This window comes from Melospiza melodia, chromosome 17 (assembly GCF_035770615.1).
Source record: "Melospiza melodia melodia isolate bMelMel2 chromosome 17, bMelMel2.pri, whole genome shotgun sequence".
Classification (NCBI taxonomy): Eukaryota; Metazoa; Chordata; class Aves; order Passeriformes; family Passerellidae; genus Melospiza; species Melospiza melodia.
This window is the reverse complement of record NC_086210.1, coordinates 8,847,425-8,872,850: the sequence shown is the minus strand read 5'-3', so window position 1 is coordinate 8,872,850 and position 25,426 is coordinate 8,847,425. Positions and strand designations below refer to the sequence as shown.

General features: G+C 50.3%; 1 protein-coding gene across 1 annotated transcript in view; it reads left to right on the top strand.

Moving 5' to 3' along the window:
* Positions 1–24,107, top strand: part of LOC134425968 (uncharacterized) — a gene marked incomplete at its 5' end in the record, with an annotated part of 29,923 nt that extends 5,816 nt beyond the window's left edge. Inside the window, one exon of the mRNA XM_063170970.1 lies at positions 24,060–24,107. Within this exon, the coding sequence (XP_063027040.1) occupies positions 24,060–24,107 (48 nt within the window). The remainder of the gene's footprint in view (positions 1–24,059) is intronic.
* Between the last annotated feature and the right edge of the window lie 1,319 nt (positions 24,108–25,426).

Here is a 25,426-nt window from a genome sequence, read left to right as displayed (position 1 = left end):
TAGAAGCCGAAGATTTATGTTTAGATGCTGAAAATAGTGTATGTACCTTAGAAATGCTTCCGCATGATAGAACACAATCACAAGTTTACTATATAGGAAATGGGTGTGCTTGCGTAAGGACGGCTTGTGACAACGTCACTATAGATAATTGCCAAGAAGAGACTAACAATACTAACTTTTGTGTATGCAACTTTGCCAAGATCGTAGGTTGTGATTTTCATTACACTGTCCCAATAACTACCCAACAGCTAATTAACGCAAATTTCAACCTATATCAAGAGATATCGAAATTACAAATAGGGATGGACGTCAAGATTCTTAAAGCAATGCTTGCACACCCTGAAGTAAAGAAATTGGTGCAAAAGGTGAATCAAACAACTAAACGAATGGTATGGCAGATCGAACACAATTCAGAGAGAATAAAAAATGTCCTGACCAAAGTAGAACAAGTAGGCCAGCATCACTGGTGGGACATCTTTACAGGATATTCCCCAACAGCTACACAGGTCTTCCATTACCTGGTGCACCCAATGCTAGTAGTAATTGGAGCTTTGCTGTTACTAACTCTTATAAACATTTGTTTGTGGTGGAGACTCAGGAGCATAATGAAAAGGACCCAAATGATTTGGGCAATGGTACGAGCCTATCAACGTCCTGTGGGACCAGAACTTGACGAAAGAATTCGTAAGTTACAAGAAAAAGGGGGGAAATGAAGCCCTAAAGCAGATAGCCTTCTAGAAGTAATGGGTTAAAACATGGAATGTGAGGCCTGTAAAGCGGTGCCTAGCACTAGAACACACGGAGAAAGCACAGCACTAGGAAAACAGAGCAACAAATTAGATAAGGGGTAGAGCATCATGACAGGGGAAGAGATAGGTATAGGAGAAACTAATGAACTAAGCAGGTTTAGAGCCAGCAATGTCGAAACGATCCTAAGGGTTTTGCCAAACCACGGGATCTAAGCCAAACACACCGGGAATTGACCAAATTAGGAAATGAGTTCAAAAGTTTAAAGAGGAAGACTCATCGGAAAGACCCCGTCTATGATGAAGGCAACAGGAACGACCACCTGAAAATTCCCCAAAAGAGATGTCTCCTCCTACGCTCCGCCCACGCTCCGCCTACACCACGCCCCATATGAATATGCATGATTATGTACCTGATCTGATGTAATCCTATACCCAAAATTGTATATAAGGCTTGCTTTTGCTATGTGAACTCAGAAATCCATTTTGTGATTTCTCCGACGCGTCGCTAATAAAAATACCTCCTGCTTAATTGACTTAAGTTGAGTCTGATTAGGCAGTCACTCTGCCTGTTTGGGGCAAAATTCGGCATCACTTCCATGTCACTCGGGACCACCCGGAAAGTCCTTTTGCCATTTGTGACATCTTCCTTCCATGCCCAGTGCTCTCACCACTGTGCATGGACCAGAGCTGCTTTTAGGGTTGTCTTTTAAGGATGCCTTGTCTCACTCCAAAAAGGCACAGTCTCTGCTTTGGGACATCTGTCCCCCCCATTTTTTTCCAACCCCCTGGGCCCGAGGGGTCCCCACAATGGACCCTCCTGGTTCTGAGGCACTGCCTCCCCCTAAGTGCAGTCTCTGTGTCACAGGAATAAAACTATGGCTACACAAGAAAAGTCCAGCCAAAAGGCCACTCCAATCATCTCTCTCTCCACTCAGCCAGTCTTCTCCACTTCCCCCAGGCCAAATCCTTGTTATCTCATCTCTTATCTCTCTTCTTATTACGCTCTGAGGAGGATCAGCATTTTTGCAAGGTCCCAGTCATGAAAGAAAGGGGTTAAAAATTTCAGTCTCTGCCTGTCCCAGGTCTCCAGCACTCCCACACACGCTGCTGCTCTGGCTGGGCACCTCCTCGCTGCACTTCCCCCCCTTCCTTCTCCTCCTGGGCCAGCTGCTATCACATTCGTCGTCGCCGGCTCTCCCTCTCTCTCTCCTGGGGGGGGGATGGCTGCCCGATGTCTCTTGGGGCTCCTCCACCCTTCCATCCTCAAGGGCCTCCTCACCCCCATCTCTGTCCAGGCCCAGGCCTACCACATGGCTGCCACTCCCCCGCCCAGCAGCCACAGCTGGACGAGGTAGGGCGATCCAACCTCTTTCCCTCGAAGTCCCAAGAGAGCCTCCCAGGGCCGAAGCTCTGCTTTTAACCCCTGTGTGTTCTCAGAGGTGTGTCCAAACCCCACTGGATACACCAGGTGCCAATATCAAAATCCAAGCACCCATTGGTTTGACCACAGCATTTCAGAATTCCCACTTCTTTCTCGTCAAACCACCACATAGGGTGTAGCCTACCTCCGAAAATCCAGGGCAGCTGTTGCTCTGGGGAATCCAGTGGAAAGGCAGCTTGTTTTGTCCCAAACCGCAGATAATATCCAGAGGGGCATGCTTAGATCTTCCCCCCTGGATGGAGCATCTCACAATGGGCTGATATCATTCTATGAGTCATGAGGTGGGTCCATTAAACAGAAATAGCTCCTGGAGGGCATTATCTCTGAGTCATGCAGAAAGGTATTGATGGGTTTATTAAGAGGAGATAAGGAATAAAACAATGCCCCTCCTGTTTCAACAGCTCTTGAGGATGGGAATAGAATACATCTTTATATTTTAACCTAGGACATCTCTCACCAATGGAAGGGTGAGACAGAATAACTTCATATTTGGTGTCATTTCATGCTCTGCTGGGAGTTTCCTGAGGGCTGGTAGTGCTGTTGGCTTCAAGAACAGTTTGGGTAATGGCTGTGGGACTGAGGGCTGGGTAAAAAACCAGAACAGTATTCTTGTATTTACAGTCGTTTGCTACATGTCCAGTTTTCCTGCAGTTATAACAGTTTCCACTGCCTTTATTACATTCTGTATTGTAGGGAAGCACGTTTGCTGCAACTGGCATTTAAACTGCACCCTGGCTGGTGGCCTTGGCTAGGCTGGAGTCACACTCTAAGATCGCCTGGCAAATGCAAGCATCAACCATCTGAGCAATGGTTGGCTCAGGGTCAAGGGGGAGGCTGTGAAGAACCTTTCTGCAGTCAATACTGGCATTACAGAAAGCTAATTTGCTAATAAGATAATCCTGGACCTTTTGATCAACTACCTGTTTTTCCAGGGCTTTCATAAGGTGCTTTATGAACTTGATATAGCTCTCATCTGAGCCCTGGTGAATGTAAGTGAAGTCAGTGTGGGGTGTAGAAGCATCAGGTGTTTGGAGGAGGGTAGACCATGCAGCACCTTTGAGATCTTCCAGTATTGACTGGGGGATGACTTCAGCCTGATACTGCAGTCTAGTATAGTCTCCTTCCCTGGTAATGTGGTCCATTGTGAGGTGTTGTCGCCCTTCTTCCTCAACATAACCTTTTGGTAACTCATGAACTTTATTTATCCAAACTCCTTTCCAGAAAATAAATTCATCAGATGACAATACAATTTGCATACACCATTTTACATTTTGTGGTACCATTGTGTGGGCAGTAAATGGAATGTCCAGCAAATTTTTAAAATAGGGAGAACCCCTCCCATAATCCTTGGCAGCTTTACTAAGTCCTTCATTTCCCTATGGAGGTAGGGAATCCAAGATTCAGGTCGCACCTGTGCATATAAGCAGGGGCCAAAACCTAAATGGGAATCTATTCCCTATGGATTCCCGTTTAGGTTTTGGCCCCAGCTTATACTGCACAGGTGCCACCTGAATCTTGGATACCACCTCCCAGTCCCCCTCCTTTGCAGCTTTTCTCCGCATCCTCTGCCAAGAATCCTTGGGCTCATCCTCACTCTCAGATAAGCTATCACTCTTTTCCTCTGTAGAGGAGGCAGGTCTGCTGGCAGAGGCGCAGGCCTTTGTGCCGACCGGCAATGCCTGGCGTTGAAGGCCTTTGGTAGCCAAAATGGCTTCCTTCTAGTTGGCCCCATGTCCGGTTCCAGTGATGTGGGAACTGGAAGAGGCTGGACTGGAGAAGGGGCCTGGAAGTGGAGAGGTGCAGCCCGCATTGGGGAGAACCTTTCTGATGATAGGGGAGGGACTAATGCGGCAGTGGAATTCAACATTAAGGTGAGACCCGAGACAGAGGAGGCACCTGGAGCGAAGGCGGGAAATGGGGATGAAGGTGGGAGGGAATAAAAAATGACGGTCTCTCTAACAGGAGTATTGCCATCTTGTGATTTATAGGAAGGAGGAGTAGAAGTAGGGAATGCAGGAATGTGGGTGAGGGAATATCTCAAGGCAGCATGGCCACTGCCACCCTGAGGAGAGGACAGAAAAGGAGGGGAGACGGCAGACAGCAGATGGCTTGTCTGTGCCGAAGGGCAGGCTCCATCTCCCATCCTGTTCTCAGGGAACCTGGGTTCGGGAACGTGAAGGGTGGGTTGAATAAACCAGGGCAAAGGGTTGGAACCATGCACTCATTAAATGATCCTATAAATTGAATGAAACAACGGATAAAATTTCTCAACTTTTAAAACCCCTTGTTTTTGTAAAATATAAAGCTTATCCCCAACAGCATCCCAAAACGATAACTGATAGAGAGAATCAACAGAGATATCAGGAAGCTCCTCAAATAACCATGAACAATACCTTTTAAACTCCCTTCAGAAAATTAACTCCCCTCTAAATTTAAAACTCTCCAAAACTTAACAAAAACATCCTTTTCAGCTTGGGAATGAGTATTTCCCATAGCTGCCCCCAGTGGAAGAGGGAATGCCTACCCACAGGAACAGAAAATCAGAAGCCCAAACCGCTGGGAGCTCTTTGCCACTCAGTCTCTCACTCTCAGTCTCACAGGCACAATCTCCAGCCAAAGTGGGGCTTATGGGGTTGTCAGAGAAGCAGGTCCCATAGATGTTGAGGGGATTATCAACTTCTTCTTTAGCGAGATTAGAAAAAACTGGAGTCTCACTTCAGTGTTGTGGCTGACCCGAAGGGGTACAGCTTCCAGTGACATCTGGCTGGCAGGATCACTGCTGGAGACGCTCACAGGGACCTTAAGGAATCTGGTTCCTCTTTGGGCGCCATGTGTAGCATCATGGCACTACTGAGGCCCTTGGAACGTCCAGCACTCATAAGCCCAAACCTCACTGCTCCCTTAGAAAGCTGACAGAATGAGCAGGATGGGTTTTCATATGATCGCCAGCAAACTGGGTTTATTGGTACAGGAACAGGCTACACAGATGAACAGGGTCCAGGGACGAAGACAGGGTGTAGGCGGAGGGATCAGGGTCTTATATGGGGTAGTGAGGGTGGAGCTGAGGGTCAGGGTCCAATGGATATGGGGGAAAATGGTGCAGAGGAGGGGTCAGAGCTGAGGTCAGCCAATAGGAAACAAGGGTGGAGAAATACAGCAAACTAGGGCAAATTGAGGGACAGAGAGAGAACATTCTAGGGCCAAAGAAACGTGGGCAATAGGAGTTGAACTAGGGTAATCAGGCCAATGGGCCAATGGGGTAACCTAACGTAACATAAATCAGCATGTGTCTGCAAAGGTCAATATGAGAAGAAAGCATCTCACCCTAACCTGAAAGCCTATTCCTCTTATCTAGAACCAGTCCTCCATGTCTGCCCAAGTGCAGCCACAGCAAATGTCCAACAGCAGCTCCATCAGCCACTTCCTCCTGCTGCCATTGGCAGCACGGGGCAGCTGCAGCTCCTGCACTTCTGCCTCTTGCTGGGCATCTCCCCGGCTGCCCTCCTGGGCAACGGTCTCATCATCAGCACTGTAGCCTGCGGCCACCACCTGCACACGCCCATGTTCTTCTGCCTGCTCAACCTGGCCCTCAGTGACCTGGGCTTCATCTGCACCACTGTCCCCAAAGCCATGCACAATTCCCTCTGGGACACCAGCACCATCTCCTAGGTGTGCAGTCCAACTCATTTGTTTTATCTTTTTCATTTCAGCAGAGTTTTCCCTCCTGACCATCATGTGCTGTGACCACTACGTGTCCATCTGCAAACCCCTGCACTACGGGACCCTCCTGGGCAGCAGAGCTTGTGCCCACATGGCAGCAGCTGCCTGGGCCAGTGCCTTTCTCCATGCTCTCATGCACACAGCCAATACATTTTCCCTGCCCCTGTGGCAGGCCAATGCCCTGGACCAGTTCTTCTGTGAAATCCCCCAAATCCTCAAGGTCTACTGCTCACACTGAAACCACAGGGAACTTGGGCTCTAAACAAGGCACAAACTTGAAGTTTGTGCCTGTTTAGGACTTGGCTGGTTTGTGTTCATTGTTTTCTTCTATGTGCAGATCTTTAGGGCCGTGCTGAGGATCCCCTCTGAGCAGGGATGGCACAAAGCCTTTTCCACCTGCCTCCCTCACCTGCCCCTGCTCTCCCTGTTCCTCAGCACTGTCATGATTGCTCACCTGAAGGCCCCCTTGATCTCCTCCCTATCCCTGGATCTGACCCTGTCAGTTTTGTACTCAGTGGGGCCTCCAGCCCTGAACCCCCTCATCTACAGCCTAAGAAACCAGGAGCTCAAGGCTGCAGTGTGGACACTGATGACTGGATGGTTTCTGGAACATTAAACTGCTGGCCAGTTTCTGCAAATCACTTGTAATAACCTTTGATACTTTTTGATAGTTTCATTTTGGAGGTTCTTTTTCTTTGTTTTAGTTTTTTCATATTGGCCACAAAGAAAAGCCACTCCTTGTGCCATTTCTCATTTTATTTCTCTCCACCTTCCCTGTGGCCACACACTGTGTCAATCAGAGGCTGCGCTCTTGGTGGCATTAAAGGAACTAAAGGATCTCCCAGCAAAGTTTTCACTGAAGCTCCCCCTTTTGTTGCCCTCTCTGGAGCTGCAGCGGCAATGTCTGTGTGCAGAGCTGGGGGCAGATCAGTGCTGGCCCAGCAGCTGTGCCCAGCAGCAGCAGCATCACTTGGTGTTGCCAGTGCTGCTGCCGTGGCCCTGCCCTGCTGCCCTGGTGGCCCTGGTGTTGCTGCAGGGCCTGAGTGCTCTCGGGGCCGGGCGCAGCCTGGGGTGGCAGTGCCGGGGCTGCAGCAGGGACAGGCCATGGGCACTGCTGGGGCAGCGTTGACGCCTCTGGCCAGGCCCTGGGGGCACCAAGCTCCTTGCCCAGGCTCTCTCAAGAACACGCCCAGGCCAATGCTCAGCACAGAAAACCCCCGTGAGCAGCAGGGAAACCACTCAGCTTTTTCCTGGCCTCTGCAGTCAGCCAGAAAGTTTGTTCCCATCAGCTGGGACATTCCTGTCCCACTGCAGACGCTGTTGCTCAGAGCCAGGGCTGCCTGGCAGCCACCCCCAAACTGCCCTGAGCATTTCCTTTGTTTCACCTTTGCTTTCTTTACTCTTCCCTGGTACAAATTTCTTCCTATGGCCCACCCCTGTTCCCTTGCCTGCAAACAGCCCATCCCTGTTTGCCCTTTCCTCTCTGGCCCCACTCCCCATTGAAGTTCCTGACTTGGCCCCATGGGAACGTCCCTTGGGCAGCAGGATCATCCTACAAGTGCTGCAGGAATTGTCTGCAGGCTCCTGCAGTGCCTGGTGCTGCTCCCTTGCCAGAGGCACCCCAGGCCAGGGGGGCACATCTGGGCTGCTGTGTCTGGCTCTGGGGCTCCCTGTGCTGGGCAGTGAGGAGGAGCTGCAGAGGCTCTGCAGGACTCACAGGATGGGCTTTGGAGCTGGCAGGAGAAGCTGAGGCACCTGGGCTGCTGGAGCTTCTGAAGAGGAGAACCAGGGATCATCCTTCAACTGCTCCAAGGGTGGCTTCAGAGAATCACAGAATCAGCAAGGTTGGAAAAGACCTTGGAGATCATCAAGTCCAACCTGTGCCCTGACACTGCCTTGTCTCCCCTGAGCCTCCTCATCTCCAGGATAAACAGCCCCAGCTCTCTCAGCCACTCTTCACAGGACTTGTGTTCCAGACCCCTCCCCAGTCTTGTTACCCTTCTCTGGACATGCTCCAGCCCTTCCATGTCCTTCCTGATTTGGAGGACCCAGAACTACAAACAGCACTCGAGGTGCTGCCCAAGCAGTGCCGAGCACAGGGGAAGAATCCCTGCCCTGCTCCTGCTGGCCACACCATTCCTGATCCATAGGGATGCCAAGGGTTGGATGAGAGAAATGCTGGGGATGGGGACAAAGTGATATTGTTTGTCAGCCTTGATTTTCATATCTGTTCAGACTGAATTTGAAGGTGCTGGCGGTCAGTATCAATTAGACATTGCTGATATCAATCTATAAACAGGAAACGAAAGCAGGTAAAACAATTCTGTCTTTTTTGAGGGTTCCCAGGATGAGGTGAGAGATGAGAATCTGACTCCATGTTCTCAGAAGGCTGATACATTATATTATATTATATTATATTATATTATATTATATTATATTATATTATATTATATTATATTATATTATATTATATTATATTATATTATATTATATTATATTATATTATATTATATTATATTATATTATATTATATTATATTATATTACATTACATTATGCTGTACTAAAAGTATACTAAAGAATAAGAAAGGATACAGACAGAAGGCTTAACAAGAATGATAATGAAAATTCGTGACTGAATCCTCAGAGTCCGACAGAGCTGATGGTGATTGGTCATTAAGTAAAAACAATTCCCAGGAAACGAATCAAATATGCACATGTTGTTAAACAATCTCCAGACCACATTCCAAAGCAGCAAACGCAGGAGAAGCAATCAGATAATTATGTCTTTTCATTCTTTTCTGATGCTTCTCAGCTTCCCAGGGGAAGAAATTCTAACAAAGGGATTTTTCAGAAAATATGATAGTGGAATGTCTGCATTGTTTTCAAAATAGTATATTCACTTTGAATACATTTCTGAAATATTCCTAATTAACCACAGAAGAACTGAAAATTTAAGATATTTCCAGGGCCTTTTGAACAAATGCTTATGAGCCTTTTTCAGTGAATTCCTGAACTGTAGAGCTCAAGAAAGAAGAGGCCTCTGGAGTAATAAAATTCATCAGCAACATCCAAGAGGCTGACGATCCATCCCCATGACAGCAGCAATGAACAGAAATGGGCACAGCTTTGTGGCTGCCCCAGCTTTGGCATGGGCCCTGGGCCTGGAGCAGGAGCAGCTCTTGAGGGCCCCAAGGCCAGGGCTCTTGTGTTGCCCTGGGCAGATGGGATGGCAGCAGGGGCTGCAGAGCTCTCAGCACCTCAGCCCGAGGGGAGCAGGGCAGCCAGGGAGCCTCCTTTGGCCTTGGCCAAGCACCTTCCCCCATGGTGGGGCTGCGTCCTGTGGCAGCTGCAGCTGCTGCTGTGCCCTTGCCAGGGGCTGAGGCTGTGGGGCAGTGCCCAGAGCAGCCTGGCCTCAGCAGAGCTGTGGGGCCAGAGCCAGCTGGGCTGGGCTGGGGAGAGGCCCTTGGTGCTGCCCAGAGCTCAGGGCAGCTGGTGGAGCTTGAAGGGAGCTGGGCTGGGCTCCGAGAGCCTGGCCCAGAAACCATCAGTGTCCATCTCAGCCTGGCTGAGCATGCAGGGGCCAAGAAGAGCAGCCAGGGTCTGCACATTCTCTGTGTGGGAGCTGAGCTTGTGAGCCCTTGAGCCTTCCCAAGTGCTGGGGCTGCACCTCCAGCTTGAGAGGAGATGGGACAGATGGGAGCAGACACAAATAATTCCTGCTGGATTTTTTATTGTGTTTGCTTATACAGGTGACCTGGATCCATTAACAGAGGAGGAGTTTTGTGCCAGATAACATTGGTAGAGTGGTAAGAATAATATTTTTTTAGCTGAAAATAATATTTCATGTATAATACACAATGAGAAAAAAAACCCACATATGATTAGAAGAGCATCTGAGTTTTTCAGAGGACCAGAGACTCATTGATGTTCCAACAGTCAAACCTGTTCATATACTTTCCTCAGGGCTTCCACGAGATGAGAGGTGACCACCAGAGGCCAAGGCCAGCCAGAGCTCTCTGTCCTGGCAGGTTTTGTCTGGGAGAACCCTTGCATATAGGGAATTTTTCAGAGGGAGTCTCAATTTTAGCCGTGGGCACCTGGAAAGACGGAGGATTCTTTTTCATAGGAAGGAAAGCATGGAGCCCCAGTTCTCCAGGGGCTGATAAGAGGCAGCCCTCAACATTCCAAGATCAGCTGGACCTGTCACCTGTCTGGCCAAGCCAGCAAGATCTGTTCCATGTTCTCTTGGTTTCACAGTGATCTGCAGTGTCCCAATGTTCTCCTTGCTTCTGAAGTGTCACAATGGCCCCGTGCTTCCATGGGGCCTTGCAATGCCACAATGACCTCCATGGATCCACAGTGCCTCTCAGGATCACAGCGGCCCTTTGATTCCATGAGGCCCTGAAATGCAGCAATGGCCTCTTGGTTCCACAAAGCCCTGCTGCTTCACACTGGCCCCGTGGGACCATACAGTCCAACAGAGCCACAAAGATGTTGGTTCCATGAGGCCCCACGGTGTCACCAATGTCTCCACAGAAAGGAAAGCACAGAGCCCCCTGTGTTTGAGGGGCTGATGAACTGCAGTCACCAGAGGCCAAAGCCAGGCCTGTCTGTCTGTCCTGGCAAGTTTTTCCTGGAGCAATCCTTGGATATTTGAAGCTTTGAATGTTGAATCCCAATTTCAGCCCTTTTTGCCTGGAGGAGAAGGGCAGTTCTTTTCCATAGGAAGGAAAGCATGGAGCCCCTGTGTTTCGAAGGCAGATGAGAGCTGGCCCTAAGGAGGCCAAGGCCAGACAGACCGGTCTGTAATGGCAGCTTTTGTGTAGGAGCAATCTTTGGATATAGGACTTTTGGAGGTGGAATCCCAATTTTGGCCATGGGCACCTGGAGAAGAAGGATGGTTCTTTTCCATGGGAAGGAAAGGGCCAGTGTTTCAGGGCAGAACAGAGGTGACCACCAGAGGCCAAGGCCAGCTAGAGCAGTCTGTCCTGGCAGCTTTTGTCTGAGTGAAACCCTTGCATATAGGGAATTTTGGAGGAAAAGTACTCATTTTGGCCAGGGGTGCCTGTGCAGGAGGGAGGGCTCTTTTCCATAGGAAGGAAAGCACTGAGCCTTACAGTGTTTGAAGGCAGGTGAGAGACAGCTCTCAGGAAGTAAAGGTCAGGCAGACTTTTTGGTAATGGCAGCTTTATCTGGGAGCAATCCCTGGATGTTGAGAATTTTGAAGGGGAAATCCCATTTTGGCCATGGATGTTTGAATGAGATGGATAGTTCTTTTCTATCTGAAGGAAAGTCCAGAGCCCCAGTGTCTCAGGGGTCCAGAAGAAGAGACCCTCAACATACCAAGGGCAGTTGGACCAGTCAGGCCAAGCCAACCAGAGCTGTTACCCGTTCCCTTGGATCCATGGGGCCCTGCAGTGTCACAATGGTCCCTTGCTTCCATGAGGCCTTGCAGTGTCACTGGGGTCTCCTTGGTTCCATGGTGTCACAATGGACCCTTGGTTCCATGCGGACTCACAGTGTCAGAAGGGTGTCCTTGGTTCCATGAGGCCCTGCAGAGCCCCTTGATTCAGCAAGGCCTCCAAGTGTCATCATAGCCTCCAGGATTCCATGAGGCCCCACAATGTCACAATGGACCTTTGGTCCCATGGGGTCCCACACTGTTCCATGAATCCTTAGTTCCATGGGCCCTCTAGTGTCACAATGGACTCCTTGGTTCCATGATGCCACACAGTGTGACAACTGCCCCTTGGCCTGCCAACACTCCATAGTATCACAATGGTTCCTTGCTTCCATGAGGTCTTGTAGTGTCACAATGGCCCCTTGGTTCAATGATGCCTTCAGTGTCACAATGGTCTCCATGATTTCCTAAGGCCTTGCAGTGTCACAACAGGCCATTGGTTTCACTGAGCCCCACAGTGTCACTGTGGTCCCCTTGGCTCCACAAGGCTCTGGAGTGTCACAATGGCCCTTTGGTTTCACAAGGCCTCAAAGTGTAAAAATGGCCTCCATGATTTCATGAGGCCTTGCTGTGTCACAATGGACCTTTGGTTCCATGATGCCCCGGTGTGTCACAACGGCCTCCTTGGTTCTGTTGGACCCTTCATCCCATGGAGACCCATGGTGTTCACTGGAGTCCCCTTGATTCCATGAGGCCCTGCCATGCTATAATGGCCCCTTGGTTCCAGTGGGTCCCAAAGTGTCAGCACAGTCTCCATTGTTCCATGAGGCCCCACAATGTCACTGTCATCCCCTTGATTCCACAGGGCCCCACAGTGGAACAATGGACTCTTGGTTCCATGAGGCTCCTGAGTCATAATGGTCTCCTTGGATCCACAGTGTCACAGTGGCCCCTTGGCTCTGTGTGGCCACGCTGTGTCACCATGGCTCATGGTTCCATGAGGCCACACTGTTTAACAACAGACCCTTAGTTCCACAAGGCCTTGCTGTGTCACAATGGACTTCTAGTTCCATGAGCTCTCACACTGCCAGCAGCATTCTCCTTGGTTCTGCAGTGTCAGCATGGCCCATTTGTTCCATGAGGTTCCATAGTAGAATACGGTCACCTTGGTTCCGTGAGGTTCTGAAATGTCACAATGGACGCATGGTTCCACCAGGCCTTGCTGTGTCAGAATGGACCCTTTTTTCCAAGAGGTTTCTCAGAGTCACAATGGTCTCCTTGGAGCTGCAGTATCACATTGGTTCAATGTGGCTCCAATGTGCCAGAATGGATTTTGGTTCCATGGAGTTCTGTTCTGCTGTGTCACCATGGACCCTTTGTTCCATGAGTTTGCACCGTGTCACAGCTGAGTCCTTGGTTCTGTGAGGCCTCGCCAACACCAAATCTCAAAAATATCAGAATAAGACTCATTAACACTAATTTGCATGTTGCCTCCGCTTGAGGTGTGATGACCTGATTCAGGAACAGCACGGCGACAATCCCCCTGCTGCTTGGGCCACACAGACACCAATGTGATAGATGGCAAATGGTGGTTATTAATGGGTACACAGGGTTATATAATGGCGGTTAACGGTCAACAAAACGGGGGACTAAGGAACTTTAACAGTAAAGGGGAGGGGTTCTGTCTACCCATAACATCGCGAGATCTTCTGATCGGTCCCTAATCTCCCAGATTTGCCCCCCCCCCCTTTATGATTAATTAAAACCACAGAAAGTGTAAAGGTTATAAAAATACAAAGGCTATCAAACTGATACATGGCAAAACTGACAACTGGTAAAAAACAATACAAACTGGTAAAAAACAATACAACATGTCTGCAATTAACACGCTTCAAAGCAACTGTTGGTGATCAACAAATAAAATGTTAACTTTTTCTAACTGGTTTTTAACAAACAGTACTAACTTGTTTAAAATGCAAGGTCTAAAAATCCATGTGAGGAGTATCATAGCAACTGGGCCTAATAAGGAGGAAACAAGGGTGGTCAGCTATGGGGACTAGTCAAACTATGACTCAAACTATCTTTGCTGGGCTTTTCTCTCAGTCTTTCTCTGTGCTAGCCTTTCTTTCAGTTTGCCTATGGAGTCTCTTAAGACTTCGGTATGGTCTGCGTAAAAACAACATTGTTCTTTCAAGGCAGCACACAGGCTTCTTTGTTGCATGAACAGGAGGTTCAGTTCTTGTCTGTTCTGCAGGATGGTCACAAGCTTTTTGCAGCTCTTGTTGTGTTGGTACTTTTGTAGAGGCTTTTCTTTGTTGATGTTTGGGATGTAGAATGCAACTGGAGGAGCATCATCTGGATGGAGGAGGAAGCTGAAGAAACAGTTTTTGAGATCAATGATCACAAGTGGCTAATCATTGAGAGTGAAGGAAGTCTTTGCTGAAGTAGTTCTATGTCCTCAATGACTTCATTGATCTTCTTGAGGTTGTGCAGCAGTCTCTATGAGCCTGAAGTTTTCTTCTGAATGACGAACACTGGAGAATTCTATGGACGTGGTCTCTAGAGGGAAAGTCTTGCTGATCAAACACTAGCATGACTTGTTCTGCTGCATGTGGTGGCAAAGCGGTAGCTTTGGCTACTGGGGTGTTCTCTGGAACAGTCAGTAGTGGTTGAAGAGCTTTGGCTAAGTCTGTCAGCTCTTCATTCTGATTTGCTGAAACAATCGAAGGATAAATGACAAGTCTAAGGATGCTGCTTCTGTCTTTACTAATTATTAAAAAGTCTTGTCTTTTGGGCAAAGTTCTAGTGACACTAGTAGGTATCACTGCGTGGCTCTCATCTATGAAGCAACGTAAAGTCTACAATCTTCTGTGGGTGAAGCACAAGGGTTGGAATCTCTGTGCAGTCAGCATCTGTGCTTCTTCTTTTTTTTTTTTTTTTTTGCTTGTGGAATGGTCTGCATTTTTCTTGCCCATGCTTCTTGTCAGCATTCTCATGCACTCGATCAAGTTTCACATTATTTACTGAGGTCTACCTGGAATTTTGCACCTGCTAAAACACAAACAAATCCATGTCCCCACAGGGACTGGAGGATTATCTCAAAATCTTGGAGGTGAAGAATGGGTCCTGATGTGAAAATAAAACATTGATCTGTTCTGTTTCAGTCTCTATGCAATATTGCATAGGGAAATGTAAAATAACAACAATTAGCAATCAATCAGATAATACACATAACCAATAACACATCTGAAATCATACAATTATCAGTCACTACAACACTGAACTGTCATCCCAGAGTCTGCGACAGCTGATGAACCTTGAAACAACAGAGAACTGGAGAACTCATGTCCAGATTCATGTTTCTCAAAACTCCCTTTGAAATCAGGCTCAGCTATCATACATGGTCAAATTGCCAAGCCAAAACGACTTGAATACTTTTTCTTGCAGAAAACATCTGGGCTGATTCTCAATCATTCCATTCAAGTAGAGCTAGAACTTGGCAAGAGTTCAAACTCTAATTGATGGACATTACTTAATATATTTTAAAACAAGACTCTTAAAAACAGCAATTATTAATAGGAAACCTTACAATTAAAGATCAATCAAACTATTAAAGAATTGAATCCCTCCGAAACTTCTGTCAGGAGAGAAATTCTTCAAACACAGCAAACCTCTTGAATTCTCAGCTGAGGTACTGTATAATAACTGAAGAAATAATAAATGAAGAAAAACACGAAACTGGCAATCTGGATTTAAAAGAAACCTAAAAAACATGAGTAGTTAAGAAACAAAAAGACAAGATTCTGAAGAGACACATGTCTTGTAGATGATCACACAAAGAGATAGTGAAATACATGAAAGCTGGCTGTCAGGGTTGGCTGCGTGCCCACTGCCGCGGGACCGGAGCAGGGCTGGTACCTCGGGCACCCTCTGCACCTTGACCATGCCCCGTCTCTGCCTGTGCCATCACGGGAGTGCAGGCGTTCCCACTCTGACCACACTTCCCCTGTGCTCGTCTCGGCGCAGGCGCGGTCTTGGGAACATCCTCTCTGCCTGTAACCAACACCTGCGCTGTCCCAATCCCGATCTGGCTCCGTTCCCGCTTGGCGGTGTCCGTGCCGCGTCTGAGAACTGGGGAAAAACCCTCCCCTCTTTCCTGCCTGCGTGTGCGGTGTCCTGCAAACCCCCTCTGTTCCCGCCGACCACATCCACGTCCCCCCACCCCGGGGTTCGCCACCCTGCGGCACGGAAGGCGGAGGCTCCGCCCAGGCTCTCAGACTCTGAGTTAATGACGGTGCCTTGCGCCTCCAAATTAAACGGTGGTGCCTCGCGCTTTCTCCAACAGCCCGTCCCAAAATGACTGCGCCTGGTCTTTTCCGTCAGCCGGCGCGCCTGGGCTTGGGAGCCGCAAAGAGCGTCCCTGCGGCTGTGAATCCCTGCACTCAGCAAAATCACAATCACCCACAGTCTGCGTAGCCGCCCCAGCACCCAGCCAGGGCACCACAGGCAAACAGTCCTGCGCGGCTTTCCACGTTTCTTGCTCCTGCCGTGTTTTCCGTAGAGCCCGCACGACTCTCCCCCATAATTTGAGATTCCGCCCCGAGCCTGAGGATGTGGCCTCCTCGGCTAGGGCCTTGGTACACCTATACCACATTTCTGTGTGGAGAATATCCACCGGCTGCCCAATAACCCCAATCCGCAATAGCCTTGATACTACGAGGGCAAAATCCCCTGGCTTGCAGTCAATACCCCACTGCCTGTGAACAGGAAAAATGACCTTCGCAAGGGCCTCCATTCCTCTCGCTGGTCCGGGAGTATCCTCCCCGCCGAGCTGGGCCAGCTGCCGCGGCCGTTGTTCACCTGACCAGGCGATCCCCATCCCCCGGGCAATGTCCCAGGTTTTGGCACCACTTTGTTGCCTCCGCTTGAGGCGTGACGACCTGATTCGGGAATGGCACAGTGACAATGCCCCTGCCACTCAGGCCACGTACTCGCAGACACCAATGTGGTGGACAGCAAATGGCATTTATTAACAGTTACACAGGGTTATATATAACGGGGGTTAACGGCCAACAAAATGGGGGGCTAAGTAACTTTAACAGTAAAGGGGAGGGGTTCTGTCTACCCGTAACATCACGAGATCTTCCGATCAGTCCCTAATCTCCCACATTTGCAGTTTAAGTGGGCATCATTTATTCAGGCCTGAGGTCTAGCAAGGGATAACTCCTAACATTATGTGAACATGTAATTCTCCCAATGTCACTAAATGTGTATTAGAATTTATCCATTACCGTAAAACCCACCCCAAGTTCCCAGATTTAGTCCTTTTTTCTATCACTGCATTCTTGAGCCAGATGTCTTGTTGTCTTCCAACCATTCCTGCTGGGAAGGCAGCCCCTGCATGCCTTGTTCCTGTGCTAAAAGCTCACAGGCACAGTAAAAATGAATTAACCCTTTTGATAATGAGCCAAAGGCTTTGTGTGGGCAGGCAGAGGGAGGCAGGAGGCAGAGCTGTCAGCAAAGGAAGGGCCCAGCCAGGTGGGGCAGCCGGGGGATGCCGACAGCCTGCAGGGACAGAGGCACAGGGCAGGGACTCCGTGGGACAGCTTGGGCTGCACAGGGCACAGGGATGGGCAGCAGCTGCAAGACAGCCCTGCCAGAGCCAACTTGGGCAGCACTTTGGCCATGGCTGCTGGCCCTGGGGCCAGGAGGGGACAAGTGACCCTTGCAGGCCTGGGGCCTCATTGTCTCCTTGTCCCTGCTCAGCAGCCTGGCAGATGCCGCCCCATGCTCCTGCCCCTGGCATTGCACATCCCCGCATGCCAGTGCCCATCCCGGGAAGAGCCCTGAGCAAGGAGGGAGGGACAGGATCTGCCTGGCCAGGGGCTGGGGCTCAGGCCTTGGCCCTTTGCATTCCTCAAACACATCCAGCTTTGCTCAGCACCAGAGACACCTTTCCCTTGCTTGTCCCCACGTGTCATCACTGCCTCCAATGTTCTGCTCTGCCTGGAGAACTTCCTCAGTTGTGTCCCTCAGTGGGACCCATTAAAACTTGTAGAAACTTTGGAGTTTAAATTTAATTTTTAGTTCCTGAGAAGTTCTTTGAACACTCTCTGGGACCGAGTCTTATGTAAACAGCAGCAAAGCCCTGAGAGGGTCATTAAAGTCCTTGTGCTGTGTCTGTGCTGCTGAGCTGGGCTGGGCTTCTGCCACAGGAGCTCTTGGAAACCAAGAAGAACACAAAAAGTCATTTCTCCTGATGAGCAGCTTTTCTCTCAGTCCAGCAGGGCTGAGGGCACTGCTTGCAGGTACCTGAGAGCAGTGAAGCAGAGAGAGACTTAAAGGAACTGGAAGGACAATTTTAAGCTCATTCATGGAGAAATCTTCCCAGTTTTTGACACAGTCAGTTTCTGGCTGCAGGGATCTCCTAAAGCTGGAGATGGCAGAACTGATGTGACTGTAAGGATGGCTCTGCTGCCCTTTCTGCTTTGGGGGAGGATGTGCTGCAGAGTGGGGTTGCCCTGGGCACCGTCAGAGGGACAGGGCAGGACGGCTCCTGCTGCCAGGGACGGCTGCATGGGGTGAAGCTGGGGCTGCAGTCAGGGCTGCCCAGGGCTTTCCTGCAGAGCAGCTCCTGCAGCCCTCAGGGCTCTTGGCCAGCCCAGGGCATGTGCCACCTGCCAGGGGCAGCTCTCAGCCTGCCTGGCAGCTCCCCATGGACGCTGCAGGTGAGCTGTGGGTGCATGGAGTGACTCCTGCCAGGGCAGGTCCTGCTGCTGTGAAGAGGGTGCTGTGTGGGCCAGGGCTGCTCAGAGCTCCAGCTCATGCCCAGCTCATTCCTGAGGGGACTTTTCATGGGGTCATTCAGGGCAGGGGTTTCCTGCTTGGGTCTCTGCTTTCCTGAATCTGTGCTCCCACTTTTCCCTGCTCAGCTTGGTGGCAATGGAAACTCAGCTGTGCAGGCCAGAGCAGGAGCTGAGGCTGTTCAGCCATCACACTGAGTTTTCCTGGGAACCTCAGCAAAAGCCTACACCTGCCCAGCCTCCAGATCCATGCAGCATCACCTTTCCCTGGTGCCCAGGCTGGGGGAGCTGTTCTTTAATCCCTGCAGGGCCGAGCAGCTGCAGGGCAGGGCTGGCCCAGGGGCTGGGCTGGGCTTTGGCAGCTCTGGCAGGGAAGGAGCCCGGGGCCACAGGAGCAGCTGGGGCTGGGACAGCTCCAGCAGCAGAGCCGTGGGCAGAGAGGGAGGGAGGCAGTGCTGAGGGCAGCCCTGCTGCAGGGCAGATGTGGCACCTGCTGGGCCTGCCCTGCAGGGCAGACACTACCCTGAGCAGCACAGCTCTTGTGTCCCCTCGCAGCCAGCACAGCCCTCAGCCCGGGGGCTCAGGGCCCTCAGTCCCTCCTGGGCCAGCAGAGCAGCCCCAGAGATGAAGGGCATCTCTGCGGCCATGTGCCCATTCCCTGCTGACCAGGGCCTGAGGGCCACTGTCCTGCCCTGCTGCTGCCTGGCAGGGGCTGGGCAGGGCTTGCCAGGGAAAGGCTTTTCCTCAGACCCAGCTCTCTCTCTCTCCTTGCCTTGCCCAGGTGCTGCTGGCATTGCTGAGGGGCTCTCTGCAATGGCAGTTCCAGCTGCAGGGCCAGGCCCAGCCCTTGGGCTCCTCCTGTGCAGGCTGAGCACAGCAATGGGGTGTCCCAGCTCCCTGTGCCCGGGGAGCTCTGGGCAGGGCAGCCTGGGACCCTGGCAATGAGCCCACTCTCCTCAAGCACTGCCATGGACAGGACCCTTGGTGTGTCCTCAGGATGCCATCCAAGCTGTCAGCTGCCTCCAGGGTACACTGGGGGACAGGAGTGTCCTTGGCCAGAGTGGGGCTGGGACTCTGAGAAAGGCTAAACCAGTTTGCTTTGCTGTGGGTCCCTCTGCTCTCAGTTGTGTCAGGCTGATTTCCAGGGGAACACAGGGACTGCCCTGGATTGCAGAAAAGGGCAGCTGGGGACCGACGGAGTGACAGAGCAGCTCCCCTAGCCCTTCACTGAGTTCCAGCCACTGCTCTTGCCTTGCACAGCTGTCTCTGCTCTCCCTGGGTGAAGCAGGAAACCCTCTCAAACTGCCTTTGGCCATCACCCTCCCTTAGTCCTGGGACAGGAGATGCTGCTGAGCTCCTCAGCCTCAGGAGCTGTTTGAGCTGATGGAATCTAACCCCAGGACTTGCCCCTGTCCCCATTCCATGACCCCACTGCTTCAGAGCAGAGCTGACCCCTTGGTGTCCATGGGCAGAGCCCCTGCTCATCACAGCAATGGGGCCAGATCCCAGCAAAATTCCAGGCACGGGGCTGAAGGAAGAGCTCTGAGAAAAGGAAAACTGGGGGGCACAGATCAACAGGGGCAGGGCTGGGAGAAAGGGCTTGCACAGAGTTCAGCAAAGTCTGCCCTGACTTGTCACTGTCTCCCCTTTGAACATCTCCCCATGACCCACTGTCTCCCAGCCGGTATCGGCATTAATTGTTGCAATAAAGGTGGCGTATTGAGATGGCCCCAGATTTGCCAGGCTCCACAACATTTGCCCTGTGCACCCGACCTTGTTGGGGTCATTATCATGCTGTCCATCCCTCCCAAAGAGTACCTCCAATACTGTTACTTCTCTCAGCTGTTGGATCCCATCCTCTAGTCTTCCAGCACATTCTATGGTGCTGCTCCTGCATTCTCTCCCTGTGAACAAACCTCTCTCTGACACTCATTAAAAGCCCTGGCTCCCTTACAAAAATCTGATTGATACCTGAGTCCTGGGTCAAGCGTCCCAAATCCTTGCCTCACCACCATCCAGCTGGACACCTGTACCCATAAGATCCCAGACCCAGAGTAACCAGGTTGTATAAGCCTCACGTCCCTGTCCGTACAATGTCTGTGTGCAGATTACAGAGACTTTTGTACATCAGGGACTCAGTGATGATCTCAACCATTGGCTCCCCTGTTAGTTGTGAGGGCCCTCCATTCTTATCCTTGTCTGGGTGCTCTGATTTCATCTTAGACCTCCTCGTTTCCACAGAGCAACTGCTGCTGGCTGTGACTGCCTCTGCAGTTCAGCTGGAACTTGGACAGTTGTAACATCTGTGGGTTCCGCTGCTGCACCATCAGACTCTCCCTCTTTGAGGCAGGGGGAGGTTTCCTCACCAGCTGCGGAAGTGTATTCCTTCAGCATCTGGCCCATCTCACACATCTCCTTCATCAGACCCCCCACCCAATCTGGGTGGTTCATTTCTGAGGTGGGCTGTGGGGCGTGGTCAGGCTCTAGGGTGTTGAGGATTTTTTGTAGGTTGAGGAGTTCTTGCTAGACAATGGCCATATTCGGCCGATGCACAATCCAGCCTGCTTGTACTAATGGACAATGAACACATTCACAAACAATGGATAATGGACATATTCAGAAATGGGGTCAGTATATCCTTGAGAAAGATACAAGAAGAAGAGTCATCAGGACTCAGCAAGTTTGTCAGCAAGCTTGGGAGAGTGAGAAAAAAGAGAAAGCAATGGGTGGGCCAGACATCCACAGCAAGATGCATGAAAAAATAGATGATCCAATCAGCATTTTAATTTAGATGTGTTAACAGCTAGGATTAACCAATCATGTATTAGCTAGAGAAGCGTGGGCAGTAGAAGCTTATTATAAATCTGGTCTTTTTAGGGATAATAAATTTGGCTTCACTTGATCATATTGGTCATGGTGTGATGTCCCTGAACATCCGCACCTCGCAACTGGGCTCCTGGAAGTCTTCATCTATGTCACATTCCGTGGGTTTTTATTTACTCCTTATTTGTCCATCCTGTAGAAAAGGATTGGTGTCAGTGGGAAACTGACATTGCTTGTTTGAAGGGGAGCCCACCCATCCTGCCTGAGAATGATGAACTCCTCTGTTGTAAAGTCTCTTTTTGAGGGTCTCTTCTTGGGTCTTCTACAGGTTGGTTTTTTGTTTCCTCTCCTCCAGGCTGTCCTGGCCTGTGCTGGGAAAAGCCCACTGCAGGGACATCTGTGCACCCTGGGATCCCAGGGTCCTGGGCATCTGCATGGGGATGGGCAACATAAAAAAGGACTGTGGAGGCCTTTGGAAATGGGAATTTATGGACAGGTGGGACTGCTCAATCTGACTGCACCAGGCCCTCACCTCTAGATCTCTTTCCTGCTTGGCAGGGTTCCGTTTCCAGGGAGTGTGGGCAAGGACTGGCACTCACCTGCACAGAAAGGCTTCTGCCTTTTGTCCCTGTAGCTAAACCCAGGGTGAGATTCCTCCTTTAGTGCTCAAAGAAAGGAAAGGAAATCCCAGAAGGGATGTGCTCTGTCTTTGAAATTATTACTAATTGTGAGGAACACCTCTGCTAGAGTAGAACATGTCCCTGGTCAAAGGAGGTCACCCCTCTGACCAAACTGATCCCAGCCCAAAGGCCAGGCCTTCTGCTGGGCTCCGGAAGGGGTTCTGCAGGCAATGTGCTCAGGGGAGAGACCTCCACTGCCCTCACTTCTCTCAGGGATAACACATCCCATCCCATCCCATCCCAAGGGTTCCCAGGATGGCCACAGACATGAGGAATGGGATCCAGCACACTTAACGACTGTGTCGAATATCAGGTTTAGGACTTTCCCAACCAGCAGTCATGAACCACATATCCTGAACATGAAGTAGATATGAAAATAAAATAAAAAAGAAAACCAGGACATTTAACAAGGACCTTTCCCCAAGGAAATCCAGGACTGCACTGAGCAGGTTCTGGGGCAGAACACATCCCACAGATGGCCCAGGAGCCCCATGCAGTGCTGGGGAGTTCCTGACCCTCGGGCCCACTGAGGCTCTCCTGGGCCAGGGAGCTGCCTCAGCTGCCACAGCACTCGGGCACCACACAGGTGCCTCAGTCCCACCAGAGGACAGACACCCACGAGAGGGTGAGACCCTTCTGCCACACACCAGGAGTGGAGAGGAACCTCCCAGGCCCCTTCACTGTCCCTTGGCACATTCATTTCAGCCTGACCCTCAAAGCCCTGCTCAGCAACATCCCCCGCTAGAGTAGGATGTGTCCCTGGTCAAAGGAGGTCACCCCTCTGACCAAACTGATCCCAGCCCAAAGGCCAGGCCTTCAGCTGGACTCTGGAAGGGGTTCTGCAGGCAATGTTTTCAGGGGAGAGATCTCCATTGGCCTCACTTCTCTAAGGGATAACACATCCCATCCCATCCCAAGGGTTCCCAGGATTATTATTGCAACAGTACATCATCAGTAGGGTAAAACTAACCTGTCTCATGACAGTCTAAACCAAGCTCAGATTCCCTATTAGTGGGTGAACAATCCAACGCTTGGTGAATTCTGCTTCACAATGATAGGAAGAGCCGACATCGAAGGATCAAAAAGCTATGTCACTATGAACGCTTGGCCGCCACAAGCCAGTTATCCCTGTGGTAACTTTTCTGACACCTCCTGCTTAAAACCCAAAAAAGCCAGAAGGATCGTGAGGCCCTGCTTTTATGGTCTGTATTCGTACTGAAAATCAAGATCAAGCCAGCTTTTGCCCTTCTGCTCCACGGGAGGTTTCCGTCCTCCCTGAGCTTGCCTTAGGACACCTGCATTATGCTTTGACAGGTGTACCGCCCCAGTCAAACTCCCCACCTGCCGCTGTCCCCGGAGCAGGTCGTGGCCGGCGCGCGCCGGCCTCTTGGCGCCAGAAGCGAGAGCCCCCCTCGGGGTTCGCCCCCCGCCGCCTCACCGGGTAAGTGAAAAAACGATCAGAGTAGTGGTATTTCACTGATGGCCGGGACGCCGGCGGGTGGGTCGCCCCGCACCGCCGAGCGCGTGCCCGGCTTCCCACTTATTCTACACCTCTCATGTCTCTTCACAGCGCTAGACTAGAGTCAAACTCAACAGGGTCTTCTTTCCCTGCTGATTCCACCAAACCCGTTCCCTTGGCTGTGGTTTCGCTGGATAGTAGGTAGGGACAGTGGGAATCTTCTTCATCCATTCATGCACGTCACCAATTAGATGACGAGGCATTTGGCTATTTAATAAACACATACAAATTGTATATGTTCCTTTTCCGGGTTAAGTAAGGTGGCCCGTCCACCTGAATGACCAAATTGGAATTTATAGCCCAAAATGGGCTAGACGCGGTTATGACGGATGAACCCCTCCCAAACAAATACCGATTCCACTGTCCAGCGAACCTGTCGAGGGGAGAGGCCTAGTTTATTTACCAGGATTTACACAGATACAATTGATCTAGCTTTGCTAATGAATATATTTACAATGTCAACGGAGGTGGATGCTAGGGCCCATGCGGTTCTCTCTAGCCTTGTTTTAGAGAGACCAAGGGCGGTCAGCAACTCATTATTATTGCCAAACCATTTGGTACGGGCTCCCATGGGGAAGCCAACATATTCAATGTCATCAGCATTGGTCAGTTGCTGAATTTCTGTATGAAGGCGCTGATATTTTTTGGCCTTCTCCAAGGCGGCCTCAGTCAATGAGACATCAGAGTGCTCAGACCTCACAGTCACATTGACCACAACTGCCTTAGAACCTTTGACAAAGATTAAATCCAGTTTAAATACTTAATTTTCATAATCCCTTAGGTGTGGCTCCTCAAAAACTGTCCAACACTCCCTCTTAGCCTCCTCGCTAAGGGTTTCACAGATGGCATTGTGTCTCTTAATCCTGGCATCTTGAGTGATGGCACAGTTTCTGACAATGTGGGCTGTGGTCTCAAATCTAGCTCCACAATGTCCACATGATTGAGCAACATACTCTTGTTTACCCCTAGCCAGGAATTCTCTTGTTGGGTAGACATTCGCTCTGAGTTGTAGGGCCGTGATTAGTTTACAGTGAGGTATGCCCTTAAACTGCCCTATCCAGGCATTACTGATCTCATCATCTCGAAATGCTCAATCCCATGGCCCTGGGCAACCAGATGGGTCCATTTATGAAATTCTCGTTTCCTCCAGTTACAAGGTCTTGGGTATCGAATCTTAGGGATGGGTGCTTCCCATTCCAGCCAGGCTCCATCGTCGCCCCCAAACTCTACCAATGGTAAAGGCTCCCAAATCGATGGGATGGACTCTTGTGTCCTCCCCGCTTTCAACCACAATTTTTCAAATAACCGTTCCAGATGTACTTCCTTTAGATAGTTCACAAGAGTCTCATCCGAAGACTGGGCTAATCTATGGAGTCTTCGCACCTGAATACTTGGAATGAGCAACGCCAACTTGATGAGGTCTAAACCGCCATCTTTAAAACTCGAATACAAGATCGCATCACATGTACTGGGGGGAAGATGAAGCCATTCCTTAACCGTGTTATGAATTAATTGGTCAAGGGATTCAAGCAGGCCCACCTTAACTTCGGTATGGTCAGCCAGATATATCAGTCTCGGGATGGTATAGGTCCTGAGTATATCGACTTTCTGAAGAGGTTTTAAGGGCGAACGACCAATCCGATGAAGCCAATCCATGAGCTTCTCTGATAGTCTAGGATCTGGAAAGCCAGTCCAGGGGTCAACCCATGTGCTGACGTACCTTTCTGAGCTCCCTGGGTCGATCATGTTAAGGGGGGATCCATTAATCACCCACGTGGGACAATCATTGATAGTATACGAGTCCCTTGTAGGCTTGATGTAAAAGCCATGACATTTTCCCCCCTGCGTACTGAGGCCAGTTAGATTGCAAAAGGCCTCCAAAATTTTGATGTTATGACACATGCCTTCCCAAGAGTCACTCAGCAGCACCAAGTCATCAGCAAATGCCATGGCTGTAAATTTCCAGCCCCCATGATGGAAAACCTCACCTTCATTCTCGAGTTTATATAGAAGGGGGTCCATCACTAAAATTGAGCAGCAAAGGTGACATGGGGTCGCCTTGCTTGACACCTGAGCAAATGTATATGGGGTCTGTCCTTTCTCTTCCCATGGAAATGCACATCTTAACATCCCGATACATTTCCCTCACCAACTCTATCATGTGTGTGATGCCGAATTTTGCCCCAAACAGGCAGAGTGACTGCCTAATCAGACTCAGCTTAAGTCAATTAAGCAGGAGGTATTTTTATTAACGACGCGTCGGAGAAATCACAAAATGGATTTCTGAG